The sequence below is a fragment of the Myotis nattereri genome, assembly GCF_964212035.1.
Source record: "Myotis nattereri genome assembly, chromosome: 7".
Classification (NCBI taxonomy): Eukaryota; Metazoa; Chordata; class Mammalia; order Chiroptera; family Vespertilionidae; genus Myotis; species Myotis nattereri.
The window spans coordinates 11,275,448-11,299,902 of NC_138082.1; the positions used below are offsets into that span (position 1 = coordinate 11,275,448).

Sequence of the window (24,455 nt, forward strand, 5' to 3'; positions counted from 1 at the left end):
GTTATCCTAATGGAATAAGTAAAACATAGGAGAGATGAATGGATAGAGATGAGAGGGTCAGAAAAAACAGGGGCCTCAGTCAGAGCTGTCAAGCCTGTGTTAACTGTCCTCATTTGGACTTGAGTGTGTGGAGGGCAATACCTGAAGGAGTGTGGGACCTGCAGGTGTAGCAGCTGTTAAATTTACACAGAATATGTTGGATGAAGGTTTGAGTAGGAAAAGTGGTCAGATGGAGGCTATATCTGTGAAATAAGAGTAAATTTTTGAAAAATTACATTTTTAGCAATTTTTTTAAGGATTAAATTTCAATTATGTTTAATGTATAGGTAGAGTTCTTTGGTTTATTATTGATTGATTGATTGATTGATTGATTTTAGAGAGGAAGGGAGGGAGAGACAGACTTATCAATTTGTTGTTCAGCTGTTCCACTTATTTAGGCATTCATTGGTTGATTTCTTGTATGTGCCCTAATGGGGAATCAAAGCCACAACCTTGGTCTATGGGGTCAGTGCTCTAACCAACTGAGCTAGAGTTCTTTCTTTTAAAAGTTAACTGAACATCAGAACTATTTGATGCTCCTTAGACTAAAAGATTATTCTATAGTTTAAGAGAAAATGTTTTCTGTTTACAAAGCAAATTCTCAGTAAATATTCAAGGATTGGCAAACTTTTTCTATAAAACGCCAGATATTTTAGGCTTTTTGGGCCACAAATGGTCTCAGTCTCATATTGTTCTTTGTATGTGTATGTTTTTAAACAACTATTTAAAATGTAAAAATTACTCTTAGCTTCTGGGCCATATAAAAGCAGGCTTGGGCCAGATTTGGCATTTAGGCTGTAGTTTCCAAGCCCTTACTCTAAAATACTTCCTCCCCAAATGTTTGGTATTTAAAATTTATTGTTAATGCTTTATTAAAAATATTATGTTTTTAGAGGGAACCAGATGTTTTAAGATACCTTGAGACCAGATTTTTTTTTTTTTTTTTTGCAATTTGGGCAAAAATACTAGGTTTGGAGAATTTGTAGAGAAGATTGAAGAGGCAAAGAAGTGGAGCTGCAGTCAGGTCAAAGATTAGGATCACATGATGCCTGGAATGGTAGTAGGTGTCAAGAGTTATATAAGGGTTGTCTGATAGATTGGTTTAGGACCAGCCGATATCATATATCTGAGCTATTTGATTTCTTTCCTCATCAATATCTTTTTTCTGTCTCCTGGGTAAGAACCTTATCATTTTTCAGTCTCCTAGTGCTCTAGCTCTTTCCTCCATTTTAGTGGAAATGAACACTTGAGTAGGATTGGGAGGGGGGAAGGTAGGGGATCTAGGTTTCATCTTGGTTCTTTGGCTGACTTGTGTGACATTTGGTTTCTTTGAACTTTACTTTTCTTACTTGTAAAATGATAGGACTGATTAGATTATTTCTGAGCTATCTTTCATCTTGAATTCTTTATTCTTCTGAGATTCCCCAAAATGATACTTGATTTGTATTTGCTTTTCTCTCTTTTTATTCTGTTGTTTCTGCTATTTATTTCACTCTGTGCCCCAAATCACTCTGAATTTGAACCTAAGGATTAGAATTCCATTGACTCTATCAACTATGTATCAGGGAGAAATACTTTAAAAAAACAACAACAAAGTAATAACCCATTCTCTAAATGTCAAACATTTTTAAATGCAAGACAGAATTATATTTAGTATTAGACACCTTATTTTTCACTAAGAGGACAACGTAGTATTAGATAGTGTACTAATGTATACCACACTCTGCATATCTATAAGGAAGTACAGGCATACCTTGTTTTATTGCACTTTATTGCTTTTTAAAAAATATATTTTATTGATTTTACAGAGAAGAAGGGAGAGGGATAGAGAGTTAGAAACATCGATGAGAGAGAAACATCGATTAGCTGCCTCCTGCCTGCCCCCTACTGGGGATTGCCTGCAACCAAGGTACATGCACTTGACCGGAATCGAATCTGGGACCCTTCAGTCCGCAGGCCGACGCTCTATCCACTGAGCCAAACCAGTTAGGGCATTGCTTTCTCTTATTTAAATCCCACGTCAAGGAAATCTGTCGGTGCCATTTTCCCACCAGGTTTAGGTGATGATTAGTATTTTTTTCAGCAATAAAGTATTTTTTAACTAAGGTATATATAATTGTTTATAGACATAATGCTGTTGCACATTTAGCAGTAAAGTGCAAACATAACTTTTATATGAACTGGGAAACCAAAACATTTATGTGACTCATTTTATTGCGATACTCGCTTTCTGTGGTGGTCTGGAACCGAACCTGTAATATTTCTGAGATATGCCTGTATTAGGATAGGTTCTTGATGTGGTTTACCTTAGGTAATTTAAGGATGATAAATTTTTAAGAAATTCCATCTCTATCTTCCTTGCTGTTCTCTCAAATCCTTGGAAGTATATTTTAAAAAAGCTAAAAAATGTTAATCTTCAAACTGAGATTAGGATTTAAATTAACATTAAATATTTTCAAGAAAATATAGTTATCAGAAAAAACATTTAATTTTATTGATACTTGTACAAGTACATATAACTACTTTTTAAGTCAGTGTAGCATTATGTGTAAGAATGAATGCTGTTTACTGTGTCCATTTCTGGTAAGTTTATAAGAAAGGTTTATAGAACATTATTCAAACTAAAATTCTTATAAACTAAAATTTTTTTAAGCCATTCCTATCTCTTCTCTCAACTACTGAAAACAGCTGGTACCGTCTGCTTTAGTTTTTCGTGTCTTAAAAAATCACGAGAGATTAAAAGGCAATGTGAATGAAAAGGTAGTGTTTCTCCAGTCTGCCCAAGAGCTAAAACGTACTGGGCTTGGTGTTCAAGTAGTTAGTCGAAAGCAAGTAAAGGAGATAGAAAATAATGGTATAAAATAATAGCAGAATGGAGGTAATTCCAAAGTTAGTTACTAACAGAGAGTGGAAAATCTAAACCCTAAGAAACTCACCATGTAAGATAGTATTTTCTTTAAAAAACTCTCCCTCTTGTTTAAAAATTCCAAAATTAAGGAAATCCCAAAGGTTATCAGTATGCATGGAAAGTAGGATTTATACAGTTCCTAATTAATTTCATATGTGTAGTTTACATCATTTTATAAAAAATGAATAACTGAAATTACCCAGTTCAGTTTGTTAGTAACTAACTGTTTTATGAAAGGTGAATAATTTAAACCGTGTTTGTAATTTGAATAATTAAAGGCTTAGTTGAAATATTAATTTACTAATGAAGAAACACACATTTAAAGTATTTTTTATTTTATTTATTTATCTATCTATTTATTTAGAGGGAGGGAAAGGGGTTGGCAAACTTTTTCTGTAAAGCCCCAGCTAATATTTTACACTTTGCAGGCCACAAGGTCTCTGCTATAACTGGTCATCTCTGCCATTGTAGTTTGAAAATACTTAAGCAAGTAGAATGGCTGGGTTCCAATAAAATTTTATTTATGAAAACTGAAATTTGAATTTTACATTATTTTCATACATCACAACATTATTTTTTCAATCATTAAAAATGTAAACACCATTCTTAGCTTTTGGGTTGTAGAAAAAGATGGCGGGTGGTATTTGGTTTGTCAGTCATGGTCTGCCAAACCTTGCTTTAGCCTAAAACTGGAGAAAGTCAGTATTGGTGCAGAGTAGCAAATTTAACAGTTGTGGTTAAAAATATGAATAACGATGTTAAATTTCTAAACATTTATATTTGATTTTTTTGGATATTAGAGCTATATATTTTTTTGTTTGTATTTAAATTTTGCAGACCGTTGATATTCATAAAGAGAAAGTTGCAAGAAGAGAAATTGGTATTTTGACTACCAATAAAAACACTTCAAGGACACATAAGATTATTGCTCCAGCCAATCTTGAAAGACCAGTTCGTTATATTAGAAAACCTATTGACTATACAATTCTAGATGATATTGGACATGGAGTAAAGGTAAGTATAATTTTTGTCAAACTTTTTAAAACAATAGCCCATGATGGAACTAACTCTAGAAAATTAAGCTTTTATCTTTCCTTTTCTAGAGAACCAAGTCTTATCTTAGCCCAGTTGTGGTTCTGAAGGGTCCTTGCTGCTTTAAACTATTTTAACTTCTTGCTTCTTCTTAGTGCTATGTTCTCAAGTTTTAAATAATTATCTTTGAATGAATTGCATTTGCTTGATCAGTTAATGATAATACCTCATATATATGATAAATAAATGTGGTATAATCTTATTTACCTTTTAATGATTTAATATGACTGATTAAAATCATTCATTATGTTTTTAAGTATTAATCTTAAAATTTTTACGATAAAAATTTATTAGCAAACTTTGGGCATTAGTTTTCAGAAAGAACATAAATCAACAAAAAATGCACTTTGATTTTTCTAAAATAATTTTATCTTAACATTTTGGGTGAGAATAATTTAGATAAAAGTAATATGTGAATTAATATCTCCACTGCTTTTGCATATATGGTCATTGTATTTTTTGGCTATCTTCTAAGATTCATTTGAGTGCCTGCTATGTATATAAAGTACCATGATCAAAACTTGACAGGTATATAAATTTTATTTAAATTGGTGTTTGTACTTAAGAAAGTATTCAGAATTTTAACTAAGTATTAAGTCATTTAAAGTTTGCATCTCACCAATGATTTTAAAGTCAATAACTTATGAAATGTGACTTGAATAAATATATATGCTTATAAGTGAAACTGTATAGTTTATGCAGTTGATTTATGACTATAAGCAAATTTAAATTAAAAAATACTCTGCTATTTGGCTAGTATGTGCATGAAAATGTACAATGTAAATTTAAAAACTTTTTCTTCCTCAGAATTTTGATAAGCACTATTTGGAATTTGATATTTAATTTTATAATCGACACCTACATATATTTGGATTACTGTATTAGAACATGTTAATATAGGATGTGTAATTGGATAGATAATTAATAACTGAAATTTATTTCAGCTTGGGAAAACCTTTTGAGATTTATTCAAGACTAGCAACTGCTAATAGAAAATTTTAGGGTACTGCCAGAATCTAATGACAAAAAGGCACTTTGAATATAAAACTATTTGTACTTGCTCACTTATATAATAAAATGGTGATTCTCTGCTTCAATGCTCGTTTAATTCTTGAAGTAAAATGTTATTGTTTTAGGAGTGTGCAGTCCCTTTCAATTGTTTGGACTTTTAGTTGTTAGGGTCACTAATTTGAAGAAATCTTTAATAAAGTTAAGGTTTTGAATAAAACAGTGTCATATAATTTCATCAAAAAATTCTTGTTCATGACACATTCTGCTTTAACCACTCTTTCTATGATCTACTGAAACATTATTTTTTAATGCTGAATGCTTAACTTGTTTTTTCTTTGTTTTTCCCTTTCTCTTTACATCCTGAAGTTCCAACTAACCTTTCAATGCTTTTTTCCTTACCTCTTTCATTTGCTCCATTTATGCATTAAGTGGTTGCTTAGATTTAAGGTAAGATTCCAGGGCTGGATTTCCATTCTCTGTTCTTATGTAGAACATTACATATGGGGAGTGAAGAGATATTTGGCAGTTGGCCTTTTTAAACCAAATAATTCCTGTTTTTATTTATTTTTATTTTTGTCATGCAACTTTGTGGTGTCTTCATGTTCCATGAGGGCAGTTATTTTTGTATATTCATTGCCCTATCTTGTGTGCCTAGACTAGTGCCTGACTCTTCATTAGGTGCTTAGTAAATATTTATTCAATAAATGGTTAATATATTCTGTGAAACTGAAATGTAAGTTACCCTATCATAAACTGTTATTATGAAATAAAATTAGCTGGATTATGTAAATGTAGAAATTTTGTTAAGGGTTGGAGAGCCAACTAATGTGCTTTGTTTAACCCTCCCCCTGTGTAATAGCCTTTTTATTCTATAAATGGTGTGCTGTGTTATATACCTTGTGGCCACTATATCATTATCTCTTGATTCTTAATGTAAAGAAATTGAGAAGCAGAAAATATTCAGTGTTACAGGGTGTGTTTTTTAAGTTGCAGTATCATGTATTTTGCAAAAAAAGAAAATTAGTCTTTTTCTTCAAATTGCTATGTAAAATATATGCTTCAATATAAAATCACTTTGAGTTTCCAAGCCGAGGATTAATTATATACAAAACATCAAAAGTGCATGATAGTGTTTAACAAAATACAAGTTAAGAATTAGAAATACTTTCTTTGGTTATTTGTTTTAGTAATATTTTAATATTTTGGAGAATTAATGGTAAAAGACACTCTAGTTACAAGAAGCCTATCAAATAGTACATTACTAAAATTATTTCACCAAATTGAGCTTGCATTTTCTTTTTTTTCTTTTTTCCTTAGGTGAATTTTATAATTTATTTTCAAATACATATTCTTTCTAATACCTAGTTGTTTGCCATGTCTTCAGTGTAGAAAGTGATAGCAAGAAGACAAAATCACTGAGATCTGAATTATTAACTAGCTACGCACCATGTGGCCACAGAAATTTCAATAGATTGTGGCAGGGAGATGCGATTAGAGGAGCCAGGCAAATGCACTTCCTGTGCTAGTGATCATGCTGGCTCCCTGCTCTCAGGCTTGGTGAGTGAGGCTTGTGAAACTGTGAGGAGATTTCCTTTGTATCAAACAGGTAGAGCCAGACCCAAAATAGTGTGTGGCTACCTTGGCTCTCTCTCTAAAGTCTGTGTTCAGATTTTGGCTATTGATATGTTAATCTTCAAAATAAATGAAATACACAGAGATTAACAAGGAAAAACACAGAAATGAACAAAATGGATCAATTCTTTTCCTTTAAAGTTTAGACCAGCTTGCCTAAGCTACTATCCCATGCTCATTTCCTCCAAACCTACTATGATTTCTTCTTGACCTTTCTGGATTCAGGATCTTCATGTGGAAGATCGGGCAGAATGAGTGGGAAATGAGAGACTCCTTGAAAGAAAGATCTAATATGGAAACATCACACTTGGATAAGATTCCGTAACATCTTTGTACCAGATAGCTCCTCTCCCCAGTACAGTGGCTCTGTACAGTGTAGCTGTTTCTACTGTACCTGCGTGGAGTTGACAGGGTGAGAAGAGTCCCCTGAGGTTACTCTAGGATCTAGAGTGCACCAATGCTGTCTTTTCTTTCTTCCTATTCCTCTTTGAATATGTCTGTCCGCTATATAAACTTGGGGCACATTAAGAATTTTGGGTGAACCAAAACAAAGAGTGAAAAATTAAGCATATAGCAAATCATTTCTCTTTTCATGGTGGAAAAAAAGATTAGTGGTTTTGGAAGGGTGATTAATGGAATAATAGAACATATTGAGGTAGAGAATAGAATTAAAGGAAAAAAGATTAAAGTTGTAAGGGACTACAAATAACTAACTAGTCCCATAGTTTTCCAGCTGAGCTTCTTGGTGACCTGTGGATTTTATCAGGTGCCAGGGAAGTCTGATATTTGGTGGTGTTATCTGCTGTTTTGATTTCTCCTCAGCTCTTCTTCCGCTCTGTTTTGCTCTCATTGCTGTCAGATTTGATGCCTTTGGGATAGACTCTAAACGAAGTTAGTACTTTGGGATCAGACACATGGGAATTGACTCAAAAGAGACTTCCATGCTTTAAAGTTTAATTTTAAACTTTTTAACTGCATATTCTGATGTGTGTTTTAAATTTTATTTTTATTGTTGAGGTTATTACAGATGTCCCACATTTTTCCCACCTACATCCAGCTCCTGCCCTACCTCAGGCCTTCACCACATTATGGTCTGTATCCATGGCTGAAGTTCTTTGGCTAATCTCTCCCTGCCTCCATTTCCCCACCCCTCCACCCTGAGATCTGTCAGTCTGTTCCATGCTTCCATGTCTCTGGACCTATTTGTTGGTTAGTTTATTTTGTTCATTATATTCCACATATAAGTGAGATCATGTGAAACTTGTCTTTCTCTGACTAGCTTATTTCACCTTAGCATAAAAATCTCCAGGTCCATCCATGATGACTCAAAGGGTAAGAAATCCTTCTTTTTTGTAGCTGCATAGTATTTCATTGTGTAAATGTACCACAGCTGTTTTATCCACTCATCTATTGGTGGGTACTTGGGCTGTTGCTAGATCTTAACTATTGTAAAAAACACTGCTGTGAACAGAGGCGTACATATATTCTTTCTGATTGGTGTTTCCAGATTCTTTGGATATGTTCCTAGAAGTGGGATTGCTGGGTCAAAGGGGGGGTTCCATATTTAATTTTTTTAGGAAACACCATACTGTTTTCCATAATGGCTACAACAATCTGCATTCCCACCAGCAGTGTGCTAGGGTTCCCTTTCCCCACATCCTTGCCAGCACTTGTTGTTTGTTGATTTACTGATGGTAGCCATTCTGGCAGCTGTGAGGTGTTATTGCCATTTTAGTTTGTGTGATTAGTAATGCCGAGCATTTTTTCATGTCTCTTGGCCATCTGTATGCCCTCCTTGGAGAAGTGTCTATTTAAGTCGTTTGCCCATTTTTTAAATTGGATTGTTTGTCTTTCTTTTGTTGAGTTGTATGTGTTCTTTATATATTTTGGAAACGAACCCCTTATTGGATGTATCATTGGCAAATATTTTCCCATACAGTGGATTTCCTTTTCATTTTGTGGATGGTTTCTTTTGCTGTGCAGAAACTTTTTATTTTGATGTAGTCCCATTTGCTTATTTTTTACTTTGTTTCTCTTGCCCTAGGACATGTATCAGCGAAAATTCTGCTACATGAGATGTCTGAGGTTTTACTGCCTATGTTTTCTTCTAGGACTTTTATAGTTTCGTGACTGACATTAAAGTTTTTAATCCATTTTGAGTTTATTCATGCGTATGGTGTAAGTTGGTCTAGTTTCATTATTTTTGCATGTACCTGTCCAATTTTCCCAAAATCATTTGTTGAGAGACTGTTTTTATTCCATTGTATGCTCTTGCCTCCTTTATCAAATTCTGGGATCTCTGTTCTGTTTTATTGTTCTATATGCCTGTTCTTATGCCAGTACCAGGCTGTTTTGATTACAGTGGCTTTGTAATATAGTTGATAGCTGATATTGTGATCCCTTCAACTGTGGTGTTCTTCCTCAAGATTACTGCGGCTATCAGGGTCTTCTGATAGTGTTTAAAGCAGGGGTCCTCAAACTGTGGCCCGCCGAAAACATTTATCCGGCCCGCCGGGTGTTTTTGCCGCCGCTGTGTGCATAGGAATTTGTTCGTAGTTTTTTTTAAAACTATAGTCCGGCCCTCCAACAGTCTGAGGGACAGTGAACTGGCCCCCTGTTTAAAAAGTTTGAGGACCCCTGGTTTAAAGGTTCTTTTCATCTGTAATTTGGGTTGTTTTTTCTTCAGTCGACTGAGGAAAACAAGTTGTAGAGTTTAATTTATAAACCCTTTGAACACAAAACATTGAAAAACCCTTTTTGTTTATTGTAAAGGTAGTACAGGATCAGTGACGTATAAATTACAGATTTTTCCAACATTCCGTAGGGACTCTGATTTCTTAAGTGGTTTAAGTTACTCATCCAAACCTCATAATCCAAACAAATACAAACATGATGATTCTACAGATCATAAAATGTACCAAGTTTTATTTATAGAAATTTCCACCAGATTTTAATTTATATATTGTTTATTTTATATTTTGGTTGGTGGAGTAAAAGACCTAAAGAAGATACTGCAATTTAAATGAAAACACCTTACATACCAAAAACTTAAATCAGAGTTGGAAAGCTGATTTCATGTATTTTAACTATTCCATGTATAGAATAAAATTTTCCTTTACTCTTTTTCTATCCCTGCTCCTTTTCCTTCCTTTATAGCAAATTGCTGTAGTTTAGTATTTGGTTCACTGACTTCTCCTTCATCATTTAAAGTAACTTTGGGGTCTGTGTTGTTTAAGGTTGAGCTTAAAGGACTTTGGTTACTATTTTTAAAAAATCTTGTCATAAATTAAAATTTATAGTTTTAAAAGCTATTAGTTATTTGTCATGTTACTTCTAAAATTTTCAACAAATGTGGATTGATTTTTAAAAAAAACTACTGGCATTTTCATTTTAAGATATGATTAGTATACTCTCTGCTTATTGATAATGGGGAGAACAAGGATAAGTTAATCTTTATTTTATTCTTACTTGGTAACCAGTTTGTCTTACATTGTTTAAAAGCAACAACAAAAGGATTATTGATAAATGCTTCACTTTAAAAATACTGACATTTCAAAGGTATCATTTGTCATTAAAGATTGTTTTATCATCACACACAACTTGTTCACTGGGCTATTCATTTGAAGAGTTTGCTTCTTGTTCTATTATTTCTTGCCTATTCACATGACAGTTAGTGTTTTAGGATTTTAAAAAATTCCATTTAGTTTTGATAGCCTCAGTACTCTGTATACAATTATGATTTATTTTCTTAAACTTTATTTTTGAAATTACATATTTAAATGTATTCTGATTCCAGCGGTGTAATGTCTTGAAGTTTCATTTTACTCATGTAATTTGAATACTATACACATTCTTATTAGAAAAGTTAAGATTCTCTTTTGAAGTGTTTAGCAATCCAAAATACCAGGGGCTTAAGATAGCGTTAGGCATGAGCCTATATGGTGAATATTACACTGTTAAAAATCTCAAACAATTTGAGATTGCACTTGAATTACATTTGTGAATGACTTTTCTCAGCTCCTTAAAACATCCCGATTTCTGGGGCTGGCTGTGTAAGTGCTGACATACTCCTTTTGTGTTTTCTATTGTTCCCATTTTACCCAGCTTTTCTGCACTTACATTTTTAGTTGGGGATAGGATAGTGAGGAGTCAGGCCCCAGCTCTGATTCAGGACCGTGTTGCTGACATCTTTTCCGTGACTGAATTAATCTTCATTTTGGGCCTGAGTGGGTCTCATTCCCACTGGAACAAGGACATTGCCTGTGGTCCCTGTACTGCTCACAGTTGAAGGGGATATCTCAGCCCTAACTTTCTAGTTCAGATGTTTAGGCACATGCCTTAACTTCTGGCAGCGTATAGGTAGGTGATTCCTTCATAAGAGAAGTGAAAGAAATCTGAATTGTAAGGCTGATCCACTATTAAAAAACTAAAATTTTATCTGTATATCATGCAATTGAACTTTATTTTGCGTTCTCTAGTTACTGGATCAAAACTATAGTTGTATATTTTATTTGAGAAGCGTATTTTGTTTTGTATGATATACTTACTATCTAAAAAACAAGGAATTGTTTAAGGGTGTCATTGTATCTGATTGAGTTTATTCTTTATTAAAACTGAAGTTTTTATAGTTATCCTATTTAATTTCAATTGAGTGTAGTATCAAATGGTCCAACCAGTGATCTGTTGGTGTGATGGCCTAATGGCAAATAAAGTCTTTGCATACAAGTTTACAATCATTTGAAAATTTCACATTAGGAAGAGTCCTTTGAGTACAACTGTAGAATAATAGTGGAGTAGAAATTGCGATTGAAATGCATGGCCTCCAATTCTTTTCCCTATTTAAACCTTCCCCTTCTTTGTTAAATAGCATAACATTATTTCCCCAAAATACTACTTTGTTTCACTGCATACAAATTGAATTTTCCTCAAAACTTTTTAGGTGAGTACCCAGAATATGAAGATGGGTGGGCTGCCACGTACAACACCTCCAACTCAGAAACCTCCCAGCCCCCCTATGTCAGGGAAAGGGACACTTGGGTGAGTATGTAACTAAGTAATAAGAAAATGATTTCATGTAGTGTTGTGGGAAACTAAACACTACATATATTTAATTTATTTTTGAAGATTTGAAAAGATAACATTTTCCTTCCTAGCATTATCTTTTTGTGATAATTTTCCCTTTTCTTGGGAAACATTTTAATACTTTAAAAAGATTTTCTTTAGAATTTATTTTTCTAATGAATTTTACATTTAAGATGAAATCCTAACTAAAGTTCCTGGGTTATTATAAATTGCACTCTAATTCTTATTTTCATAAAAGTTTTAGTCTTTTGTATTATAGTTGCTATCCTTATTTAGACTATTCCTCTGAAGAGTACTATGTAGATGATAAAATTCTATATTCTCAAGTTATGAGAATATTGAGCTTTAATTTGATCCTACAGAAGTGGGCTCTGGATTTGACTTTTGGCAGAAATGTTCAATTAATAGAAAAGCTTGACTTTTTTCTTCTGTAGCATCGCAGTATAAAAACTTGGTTTATCGTGGAGATTTGTGATCAGGTAGGCATAATACACCTCAGAAGTCAGATGACTAAGATTGTGATCCAGCCTTGCTCCTGTTCTGTGGTCTGATATCGTCAGCCTCTTAGTAAATTGTTTTTTCATCTGTAAAAGGGGGTAATATTTGTCATTTATCAATTTTTCAGAGTCACTACCATGAATTGGATTTTTTTAAAAAATATATAAAACAAATTGCTTTGACAACCATTGTCTTTATGATATATGCTTAAACATTTTTAATTGACAATCTTGTTTTGGGCCCCCTCACCAAAAAAAAACCCAAAAACACACACACACAAAACAAACAAAACAAAACAAATGAAAACCAAAAACACACAGAAAATCATAATGAAGCAATGTGAATCAGAAGACAAAGATGAATTGGGATATAAAAAAGGATGATGTTGGAAATTATAATTAGGACAGTGGGAAACAAAAGAATAAAAATTCCAGCCAGAAATAGGATTTTATTTAGGTAGACAAAAAAAAAAATTCTGATGAATTCCAGCCAGGAATAGGATTTCATTTAGGTAAACAACAAAAAAATTCTGCTTAGATTAGAGAGGAACAAATCTAGTAGATCAAATAAGATTTACTCCTCAGGCTAGGATGTAGACGACATGGTGGAGTATAACTTTGCAGAGGAAAGAGTCAAATCAAGAGGAAGTGCTTGCTTTATTTTCCTGTGAACATGTACAGTTCTGTCATGTATAGTACCTATGGATTTTGTTAGGTTTTAAATCAAGATTATTAGCAAGGTAACCCACTGTAGTCACTAGTAAAATAAATTTTCTGTTGCTCTCAAGTTCTGACGGTTTACTCATATACCAATACTTGTTCTACTCGTGTGTTAACAAGGATTCTGCAGGGTCCTCAGTCTCTGGGCACCATGAACTGGTTGAGGGTCATAGCCTGGCCATCATGCAGTCTTTGTCTAGCCACCACATTTTGTTCCTCCGTCCCTTGTTTTTTACCTTGTTTTTGTCATTGCCTTCACTGTATAGTTCTTAGTCAGCAAAAGTATTTTTCTTGCTTGAAACAGAATGTTTTTGTTGTCTGGGAAAAATTGTCTGGAAATCAGATGTTTGGAAATTAATCAGTTTTCTATTATGGTTTTTCATATTTATGCATAGTTTCAGAGATGCCTAAACTTTTTAGTATTTTAAGTGCAAAGTCCTGACATTCCTTCCCCCCCCCCCCTTTAACCCAGTATCTCATCTAGTGCCCCTTATTTATTTTTCGTTATAAATGTACGTATGTATTTATGCAAGGAGATTTTGAGGGTAGCGGAGTGGCTGGGGTCTTCCAAAGTGATCTCATCCCAAATCGGTGAACCATGATGTGAGTAACCCAAGAGAGCAGAACTGAAAGGAAACTTGGGAGCTTTGGAGGCGAGAATTGAGACATTCGTAAGTTAAGTGGGCAGCATCATTTCAGGAAAAGAAAGTTTAATTTTCACATCTTGAGATCCCACTTTTTATACTTTAAAAAAAATAATTTCAGAGAGGAAGGGAGGGGGAGAAAGAGATAGAAACATCAATGATGAGAGAGAATCATTGATCGGCTGCCTCCTGCATGCCTCACTGGGGATCGAGCCCACAACCCAGGCATGAGCCCTGACTGGGAATTGAACCGTGACCACCTGATTCATAGGTTGACGCTCAACCACTGAACCACGCCGGCCGGGCCCAATTTTTTTCTTTTAAAGATCAGAATCTCATCTACAAAATGTTAGTTGAGAATTTATCATTGTCTTAAAAAATTTGGAAACCATACTCTGAACACATGTAACTAATACAAAATAATATTGAATGTAAACTGTGATTGAAAAATAAACAATTAAAAATATATCTAAATGTTAACACACACACCAAAAAATAATTTGGAAACTGTATTTCCTTTCTTATTCTTTTCATTCTCTTCCTTTAAAAGCAAATTAAGACACATATGTAATACCTTAATCAATAAAGGAAAAAAAAAGGGTAATATGTTAATAGAATCCAATTTGTTTTGTACTTTATAGTTCAGAATAAATAAGGTAGAAAGACTTAGGCCTTTTTCTACCTCCCTCCTTCCTTTTAAATGTTGAACTCTGAGGGAGGGTCAGAGGTAGAGAGATCAAGGTGAAAGTTAGAGGAGGAAGTGAGGAGAATGGAAGGAGATGAGATTAAATTGTTTGTTTTAGTGTATGGATATAGTGTAATTGCTATGTAGTCACTGTATAGAAAAGGAAATATAGGGTTATAGTTGCTACTGATCTTCAATGTGGGGTTGTGGAGCCTGTCTCTGTGTATCTTTGGTTAGGGAGAGAGGGGTGAGGAAGATAATTGCTGCATTCATGCAGTGCAGTTGGGAGACTTGGACATGGTACTAAAATAATTTGAACTCATCCAAGAAGAGTCTGAAACATTGGCTTATCTGGTGGGAGAACCTTGTGCTCACTGAGGATGAATGAACAAAATTGCATTAGCACAGGGAAATGAGGTTGGAGACTAAAAAATAGCAATACTCATCACAATGATGGAGAAATTTTACTTACGGAAAGACTGAAATGGTACCTGGGTTATGTAAACACATTTTTCTATCTCTCAGTACAAATTGTATTTCACTACTGGCAATTCTTTGAATTTATTGTGCCGAAACTTGCTGATCACACAATACATCCGCTCTTCTTTTTGTAGGCGGCACTCCCCCTATCGCACACTGGAGCCAGTGCGTCCTCCAGTGGTACCCAATGATTACGTACCTAGCCCAACCCGTAATATGGCTCCCTCGCAGCAGAGCCCTGTGAGGACAGCTTCTGTGAATCAAAGAAATCGAACTTACAGGTATTTTCTCTACCTCAGTGCAGAATGTGGTGGCCACAGTACCATTATTTGTGCGGATCACTTCAGTTAAGTCTCTCATTTTCCAAGCACTAAGTTCTTTTCCTCACTCTGCTCTCCCAAACCTCATCTAATTCCACCTCTCTCTCCTCATGTTCTGATGCAACTTTGCGCAGTCAGGAAGTTGGGGGGAGGGGGGAGGGGGTAGACATATTAAAGTATAAACTTCTCTGCAAAATTAATAGTTATAATTGACCTTAAAAAAATATAGACCAGATATGGGAAATTTCAAGTTGTTTTTTGGTGGAACTTTACAGATGAAAAACTACATGCAGTAAAACATTAATATGAGATAGTATATCAAGATACTATGACAAATAAAATTAATCAAATAGTCTGTTCAGAAGTTTCTTCAGACAGGCAATAAACTGGAGTAAAAGAAAGTCTTTTTTTTATGTTTTGAGCCCCTTCATTTATTATTTATGTTTATAAAATTTTTTTTCCTTTAATATATGCTTAATAAACAGTGGTCAAAACAAGTTTCTTGAATTCTGCTTTTTCCTCTACTAATTAAGAAACTCATATTTGAAGTAAAAGGCTTGAATTATTTTTATTGTTACTGTATTCATCAGAAAATGCTGGGAAGTGCTGGAGATCCCTCACTGCATATAAGTACTCATGTCTTGGTGGCTCCTGTTTCTTTAGCAGCAGTGGGAGTAGTGGAGGAAGCCACCCCAGTAGTCGGAGCAGCAGCCGGGAGAACAGTGGAAGTGGGAGTGTAGGCGTTCCCATCGCTGTTCCTACTCCCTCTCCTCCCAGTGTCTTTCCAGGTAAAACATGAATGATGCTTCATCTTCACTTGTCCTTTCTGAGTTTAAATTCAGTTTCTGATTTCATTACAGTGGGCTTTCTTCATAATCACGATTTGTATTTCCTTTAGGACTCCATAAATGTTGGGAAATCTTTATTGTGCTTTTGTTATTTTTAACCAAGTAATTTGCCAGTTGATGCTCACACACTTCTCTGTACTTTGGTTTTACGTCTTCGGTGCCGCAGGCTCTGTGGGTGCTTCGAGGTTTCAGGCCCCACCTTGGTGTATTGTATGTTCCATTCCAGCTGTGTGATGGCAGTGCATGCCTCAGGACACAGGAGACTCAGTGTGAGAAATCATATTTATAACAAAGGGTTGGACAAATATCGCAGTAATTTTGACAGTTAAATTTAGTGGAGTGTTGGAATTGAATAGTTTCTGAAATGCTACCCTCTTTTCTCTGAAACAGAAAAATGTTTTTATTTAATCTGAGGACACCAAAGTTAAAATTCAGTTTTAAAAGCATGACACAAAAGACATAGGGATAGACTATCACATAATTAATTTACTAATTTAACTTACTTATCTTAATAACAAATAGATACTACCTTTTAAAAAAACGATGGAAAAGAGAGATTTGTGTTTTTCTGAATGTTTTTTTTACCTGATAAGATATTTATGTCTGGAACATATGCTTGTTTTCTGATTTGGGTAATTCGGTCTGGAATGCTGTTGTTTCTTAGTATTTAGTGTTGTATATCACTTACAGAATATTATGCTAAAGATTACAATATGAAGGGAACATTTTTCTTACAGAATAGTGGCTGTCAGGTAAAAAGGAATGCTTGTTTCTTAATGAATTAAAGAATTCATTTAATTGTGTCTTGAATTATTTGCTGCACATCTAATAATCCTTTAACATAAGTTTTATTCATTTTGCTTTTTAACGTCCTCTTCTATTCTTTGGTTAGTGTTGAGCACTGAATATCTAACTTTAAGTCCTCTTATGCCTTACTCCTCCTGCCTAATCGGATTGCCTCATTAATGCTGCCTCTTACTCCTCTTTCCCCTCAGCCCCTGCTGGCTCTGCTGGTACTCCTCCCCTTCCTGCTACTTCCGCATCTGCCCCTGTCCCTATTGTTCCTGCTACTGTCCCTTCCTCCACTGCCCCAGACGCAGCTTCTGGGGGTGCCCAGGCCCTTGCTGATGGCTTCGCTTCTCCAACTCCCCCTGTTGTTTCTTCTACTCCCCCTACAGGTGAGTATTGGCTTATTCCTTGGCAGGCACACTCCAGTCATCTGGCTCTCTTATTACTTGGAACTCTGGCTTCGTGATGTTTGTTTGTTTGTGCTTTGTATATATAAGAATAATTTACTAACTAACTGGAAAATGGCACATGACCAAAATAAAATATTCTAAAGAAATTAGGGTAAAGTTTCTCATATATTTTTTCCAATAGAGCAGCACAAATAGCAATTTTTTATTGCCTGAATTTCATTTACTAGAGATTTATGAATTTATTATGGAGATGTCTTATAAACAGTCTTGGAAAGTTGTCATTTAGAAATACTGTCTGTTACAGGCTAGGTTATTTAAAAAAATCTATGACTAATTCTAAGGTATATTTTATAGGAGATATTTGATATAGCTGTAAGTCTCTTATTAGTCTTTTATAACAAAATCTGTTGCTTATTATAGCAGCATTGGAAACATAGACAATGGACTTTTAAAGAATTTCAGGTTTACTTAAGTTTTATTTAAGGTTGACTGTGTTTTGTTGTTTTAAAATTATAACCTAAAATCTGTTTTTTGATGGGGAAGGAGAAAAGGGCTCAATTGCTACAAAATATATTTGCAAAGATAATAATGATGCTGGTGAGTAAATAAGTTCTTATCTGTGGTAAAAATGTATGTGTTTGGTTACACATCGCCTTAGTTTGCCAAGAACTTCATAGCCTATATAATAAAGAGGTAATACGCAAATTGACCGCCACGCCCTTGCGCAAAGATGGCAGCTCCCATGTGGGTACAAGATGGCCGGCGGGGAGGCCAGTTAGGGGCGACCAGGCCTGCAGGGGAGGGCAGTTGTGGGCGACCAGGCCAGCAGGGGAGGGCAATTGGAGGTGACCAGGCCGGCTGGGGAACAGTTAGGGGTGATCAGGCAGGCAGGCAGGCGAGCAATTGGGAGCCAGCCATCCCAGATTGTGAGAGGGATGTCCGACTACCGGTTTAGGCCCGATCCCACAGGGTCCCAGATTGGAGAGGGTGCAGACTGGGCTGAGGGACACCCTCCCTCAAACCCCCAGTGCATGAATTTTGTGCACCGGGCATCTAGTAGTATATATTTGGCTCTGCTGCTATGAGCAGATATTTAAATGTGTTAAAAGACACTTTTAGTTAAGATGGATTATGGATGGTGTTCAATGGGATAAGTTCTTTAATAGCATTTTTTTAGAAAAGCTTCCTACAGTGTTCAGACGTAAACATGGGCTGTTCTCTGATCTGCAAACAGCTCTATTTGGCCAGACTGGCAAGTTAACTATGGGAATTTTGTTGTGCCCCTGCATTGATAAGGGTAAATGATACATCCTGCAATCATTGTAGGCCCAGAAAGGACAAATTACCCCACCTGGGAGTCAACATTTTTATAATTTAATAACAGATGCTGGTTCATAGTCTGCACTGAGTAAGCATTTTGTATGAGTGCATAATTACAGGTTTTTTAAAAACAAAAAGCAAGGTAGTAAATGCTTCAATAACAATTTATATAGACTAAATCTTTTTTTATACTGTGTCTTCAAATCCCAAGTACTTTTTTTTCTTTTTATTAAGGTATAGTTTATGTATAGTAAAATTTATCCTTTTTAATGTGTATTTCTGCTAGTTTTGAATTGTATGCATTGATATAACTACAACTACCGTCAGGATGTAGAAACAGTCTTAACACCTTCTGATTTCCTCCATGCCCTCGTGTAGTCAGTCCTTCACTTTCACTCCAAGCCCCTGACAACCAGGTGATCTGTTTTTTTTTGTGTTTATTTTGTCTCTAAAGTATTGCCTTTGTAAGAATATCATGTAAATGGAAGCATATGGTATATAGCCTTTTGGGGTCTGGCTTTTCGGCACATTGCATTTGATATTTATCCATGTTGTTGCATGTTTCATTATTTTGTTCCTTTTTATTACTGAATAGTGTTCTGTATGGATGAACACAATTTGTTTATACCTTTCCTATTTGAGGGACATTTGGATTATTTCCTGTTTTGGGTGATGATGACTAAAACTGCCGTAAACATTTACACACAGGTTTTTGTGTGAGCTTAGGTTTTCACTTCATTTTATTTCTTTTGTGGATTGTGCTTTTGGTGTCATATTTACAAACTCTTTACCTTGCATATAATTATAAAGATTTTGTCCTGTTTTCTTCTAGAGGTCATTTTAGGTTTTACAGTTAGGATTATGGTCACTAACTGTGGTTTTGTTTTGGTTTTCAACCCAAAGCAAAGTAAATGCCTTAGTAATGGTATGCACGGTCTCTTTCATTTAGTGTCTCTGAGTCATGGAGGACTTACCACATGTGGGACTTCAGACTGTATCTAACTATACAGATTTCATAATGGTGTGAATTATCAGATGTGTTTAACTTGATCCTAGGCTTGTTTTAGTTTGTTCCATATTAACTACTAAAATGCCAATAATGTATTTGTATCTGGTGATTCCAATGATAGAATGTACCTGTTAAATAATAGTTATTTTTTTATTTTTTATCATGGTTACAGTGAGTTAACAGTGGATTATGTTTAAGCTTTCATACTCAAGATTTTTATACAATAGAATTGATTTTTAGGTTTCAATACTGTCATATGTAAAAAGAGGCATAGCAAATCTTTTTTAAATTATTATTAATACGGTATTTATTTGTGTTCCCTCTGTCAAACTCTGAGCCAGCCACTTTCCCCAGGCTGCCCAGGAGGTCTAGGAAAAGAACATACAGGGCAGACCAGACACGGAAGAAAGAGCTATGGGAGGTGGAGACAGCCCCTTCCCATGGCGAAGAGGATGAGAAAGGCCCATCAGGCAAAGCGTCCCGTGGCCTCTGAGAGGGCTCAGCCCAGAGCACAGGAGAAGCGCTGTTGTTTCCTGGCAGAACCAGTGATGAGGCTCCCTAACCCAGCCCCAGCCCCCGCCCCACAGCCTGCCACCCTCCTGTGGCAGCCCGGCCCCCATGAACCTCGCTGCTCTCTCAGTGTCTCTTGAAATGATACTGGTTTAGAAGCTGCGGCTAGAAATAAGTGAGGTCCGGGGCACGGGGCTGCCAAGCTGCTGAGGCTCTCACCTGCCAGTGTCCAGTTCGGCACCACTGCAGACAGTGACCAGCTCAGCAGCTAAAAGGCCCTCCCGACCAAGGACGGGGTGGAGACCACTTGGTACAGGTGTATGTTTTCAGGGGATGAGAGGTATGGCAGCAGAGCTGCTCCCAGTGCAAAAAGACAAGTTACAGCAGATCTTGAGTGCACTTATGATAGTCTTTATATGAGTCCATGAGTCCAGGTTTGATAAATCTATGGAGTTCCTGAAGACTGATTTTTATCATGTAAGACCATTTTACAATCACGGATAACATCAAAAAATGTGTCTTGTCTTTCTTTTCTCCTTTCACTTTCCCTTCTTTCCTCACTTACCCTTTTTCATTTCCTTTCCCTTCCTTCTTTCTCTTCCCCTTATCCTCTCTCCTTCCCTCCTCTTTTCTTCCCCTGTACTTCACTCCTTCTCTCCCTTTTCTCCCTCCCCTTCCCTCTCTTCTTCTCTTTTCCCCCTCCTAATTTTATTTTTAGAGAGAGTGAGAGAAACGTCGATTTGCTGTTCCACTTATTTATGCATTCCTTGGTTGGTTGCTTCTTGTATGTGCCCTGACTGGAGGTGAACCTGCAGCCTTGGTGTGTGGGGATGACATGGAACCAACTGAGCAATCCAGCAGGGCCCTCTCTGCCTCTTGCCTGCTGGAGTGGTCTCTCTGGGTGCTCGAGTGCTTTGTCTGTCTGGACCAGTACGCCCCAGCCAAATCGTTTTGAGAGGGAGTGAAGACAAAATTTAGGAACTGGTTTGCATGAGGAAATTGGATGGTTAGGAAAGACTGTCTTCAGTTGGCATTAGTTATTGAAGTGCTCTCAGAGATCAAAATACAGTGAAATTGCCGAAAAATAGGTTAACGGATGTTATTAAAAATAAGGTATATTTTGATTTGCTTTTAGTTTTTTCTTATAACTGTAATTCTTTTTTTTCTAATTTTTTTAAAAATTGTTTTATTGCTTAAAGTATTGCAAAGAGTATTACATATGTCTCCTTTTTTTCCCGCCCTTGAAAATCCCCTGGCCTCTCTACCCCCCAGTGTCTTATGTCCATTGGTTATGCTTATATGCATGCATACAAGTCCTTTGGTTGATCTCTTATCCCCCCCTCTCCCCCCCCTAACCCTCCCTGGCCTTCCTGCTGTAGTTTGACAGTCTGTTCGAGGCTGCTCTGCCTCTGTATCTATTTTTGTTCATAAGTTTATAATGGTCTTTATTATCTATAAATGAGTGAGATCATGTGGTATTTTTCCTTCTTTGACTGGCTTATTTCACTTAGCATAATGCTCTCCAGTTCCATCCATGCCGTTGCAAATGGTAAGAGTTCCTTCTTTTTTACAGCAGCTTAGTATTCCATCGTGTAGATGTACCACAGTTTTCTAATCCATTCATCTACTGATGGGCACTTAGGCTGTTTCCAGATCTTAGCTATGGTGAATTGTACTGCTGTGAACATAGGGGTGCATAGATGCTTTCTGATTGGTGTTTCTGGTTTCTTGGGATATATTCCTAGAAGTGGGATCACAGGGTCAAACGGGAGTTCCATTTTCAGTTTTTTGAGGAAGCTCCATACTGTCTTCTATAGTGGCTGCACCAGTCTGCATTCCCACCAGCAGTGCACAAGTGTTCCTTTTTCTCCACATCCTCTCCAGCACTTGTCGTTTGTTGATTTGTTGATGATAGCCAGTCTGACAGGTGTGAGATGGTACCTCATTGTTGTTTTGATTTGCATCTCTCGGATGATTAGTGACTTTGAGCATGTTTTCATATGTCTCTTGGCTTTCTGAATGTCCTCTTTTGAAAAGTCTATTTAGGTCCTTTGCCCATTTTTTATTGGATTGTTTATCTTCCTTTTGTTAAGTTGTGTGAGTTCCCTATAAATTTTGGAGATTAAACCCTTATCGGTGATAACATTGGCAAATATGTTTTCCCACGCAGTGGGCTTTCTTGTTGTTTTGTTGATGGTTTCTTTTGCTGTGCAGAAGCTTTTTATTTTGATGTAGTCCCATTTGTTAATTTTCTCTTTACTTTCCAATGCCCTAGGAGCTGTATCGGTGAAGAAATTGCTTTGGCATATGTCTGAGATTTTGTTGCCTTTGGATTCTTCCAGTATTTTTATGGTTTCCTGTCGTACATTTAAGTCCTTTATCCATTTTGAGTTTATTTTTGTGTATGGTGTAAGTCGGTGGTCTAGTTTCATTTTTTTTGCATGTATCTGTCCAATTTTCCCAACACCATTTATTGAAGAGACTATCTTGACTCCATTGTATATTCTTGCCTCCTTTGTCAAATATTAATTGAGCATATTGGTTTGGGTCAATTTCTGGGCTCTCTATTCTATTCCATTGATCTATATGTCTGTTCTTGTGCCAGTACCAGGCAGTTTTGAGAACAGTGGCTTTGTAATACAGCTTGATATCTGGTATTGAGATCCCACCTACTTTGTTCTTTTTCAGGATCGCTGCAGCTATTCGGGGTCTTTTTTTTATTCCAGATGAATTTTTGGAGAGTTCGTTCTAGGTCTGTGAAATATGCCTGGTATTTTAATGGGAAGTGTGTTGAATTTATAGATTGCTTTGGGTAGTATGGACATTTTAATGATGTTGATTCTACCAATCCAAGAACATGGTGTGTTCTTCCATCAGTTTATGTTTTCCTCTATCTCTTTTTTCAACGTCCTGTAGTTTTCTGAGTAGAGGTCTTTTACCTCTTTAGTTAAGTTTATTCCTAGGTAGCTTAATTTTTTTGGTGCGATGGTAAATGGGATTTTTTTTTAGTCTCTCTTTCTGTAAGTTCACTATTGGTGTATAGAAATGCCATAGATTTCTTGGCATTAATTTTGTATCCTGCTACTTTGTCAAATTCATTTATTAAGTCTAATAGTTTTTTGATGGAGTCTTTAGGGTTTTTTTATGTATAATATCATGTCATCTGCAAATAAGGACAGTTTTACTTCCTTTTTTCCAATTTGGATGCCTTTTATTTCTTCTTCTTGTCTAATTGCAATGGCTAACACTTCCAGGACTATGTTGAACAGGAGTGGTGAGAGTGGGCATCCCTGTCTTGTTCCTGTTCCTAGGGGAAATGGTGTTAGTTTTTGTCCATTGAGTATGATGTTGACTGTGGGTTTGTCATATATGGCTTTTATCATGTTGAGGTATGATCCTTCTATTCCCACCTTCCTGAGAATTTTTATCAAAAATGGGTGTTGGATTTTGTCAAATGCTTTTTCTGCATCAACTGATATGAGTATGTGGTTTTTTTCTTTCAGTTATAACTGTAATTTCTTAAACTGTAATTTTAATACAACAATGTAGTTTTAGAGATGAATGTCTTTGAATAAAGATGTGTTTGATTTAATTATGTCAATTGACCTTTTGCAAAAATATTTTGTTTCCCTTTAATTGCTTTGCTACCTTACAGTTATTATTATTATTTTGGAATAAGTGTGTGTCAAACTTTTTTTCTTTTGTTTTCCCAAATGGCTTTCTTATCTTATTGAGTTTTAATTTTCAGTATTTTTAGTGGATTTGGGGGTGGGGGGAGTGGGCCGAGGAAGTGAGCCATAAATTTTAATTAATTGTGATGATTTTGAAACCCTTTACAATTATTAATTTAATACAATTAAAATATTAATTAATAATCTAGTTACATGTAGCTTTTCCAAGCCTAATCATGAATCTACTCTCCTGTTTTTTCACTTTAGTATGTCTGCTGAGCAGTAACTGTTACCTTGCATTGTTTGTCAGATAACTAATTAGCTAAACTCTCATTTTCCATTATATTAAGATTCAAGCATACCTGAAGTACTTCATTGCCTGAGATAATTTTCTTTTAATGGCATATGTACGTTCTTTCCTTTTCCAGGTCATCCTGTTCAGTTCTATAGCATGAACAGACCTGCCTCTCGCCATACTCCCCCAACAGTAGGGGGCTCGTTGCCCTATCGACGCCCTCCTTCCATCACCTCACAAACAAGCCTTCAGACTCAGATGAATGGAGGACCTTTCTATAGCCAGAATCCAGGTTAGATTTTCTTTTGCAAATTATAGAACATACCTGGTTAAAAATCTTCAATCACAGAGAGAAAAAACCCTTATTTACAAGCCATTAGCACATGCTAGGTGGTTAGTACTAGTTTTTTGAATAAATGGAGAAATGAATACAAGGTTACTAATACTGTATTTTCCATTTCCTTTTTTTTAACTCAATAATGGTTTCCATGTA

At 35.8% G+C, this 24,455-nt stretch overlaps 1 protein-coding gene across 34 annotated transcripts in view; it reads left to right on the top strand.

The window, feature by feature from the left end:
* Positions 1-24,455, top strand: part of ABI2 (abl interactor 2) — a gene marked incomplete at its 5' end in the record, with an annotated part of 65,015 nt that overhangs the window by 21,840 nt on the left and 18,720 nt on the right. For 4 of the 34 annotated variants that reach the window (XM_081096207.1, XM_081096180.1, XM_081096189.1 and 1 more), the window contains 6 exons: positions 3,785-3,961; positions 5,480-5,497; positions 11,622-11,719; positions 15,774-15,898; positions 16,954-17,136; positions 24,096-24,254. In XM_081096207.1, the coding sequence (XP_080952333.1) occupies positions 3,785-3,961; positions 5,480-5,497; positions 11,622-11,719; positions 15,774-15,898; positions 16,954-17,136; positions 24,096-24,254 (760 nt within the window). Of the gene's footprint in view, positions 1-3,784; positions 3,962-5,479; positions 5,498-11,621; positions 11,720-14,924; positions 15,072-15,773; positions 15,899-16,953; positions 17,137-24,095; positions 24,255-24,455 lie in introns of all 34 variants that reach the window. The other 30 variants (XM_081096178.1, XM_081096187.1, XM_081096193.1 and 27 more) reach the window with 13 other exon arrangements.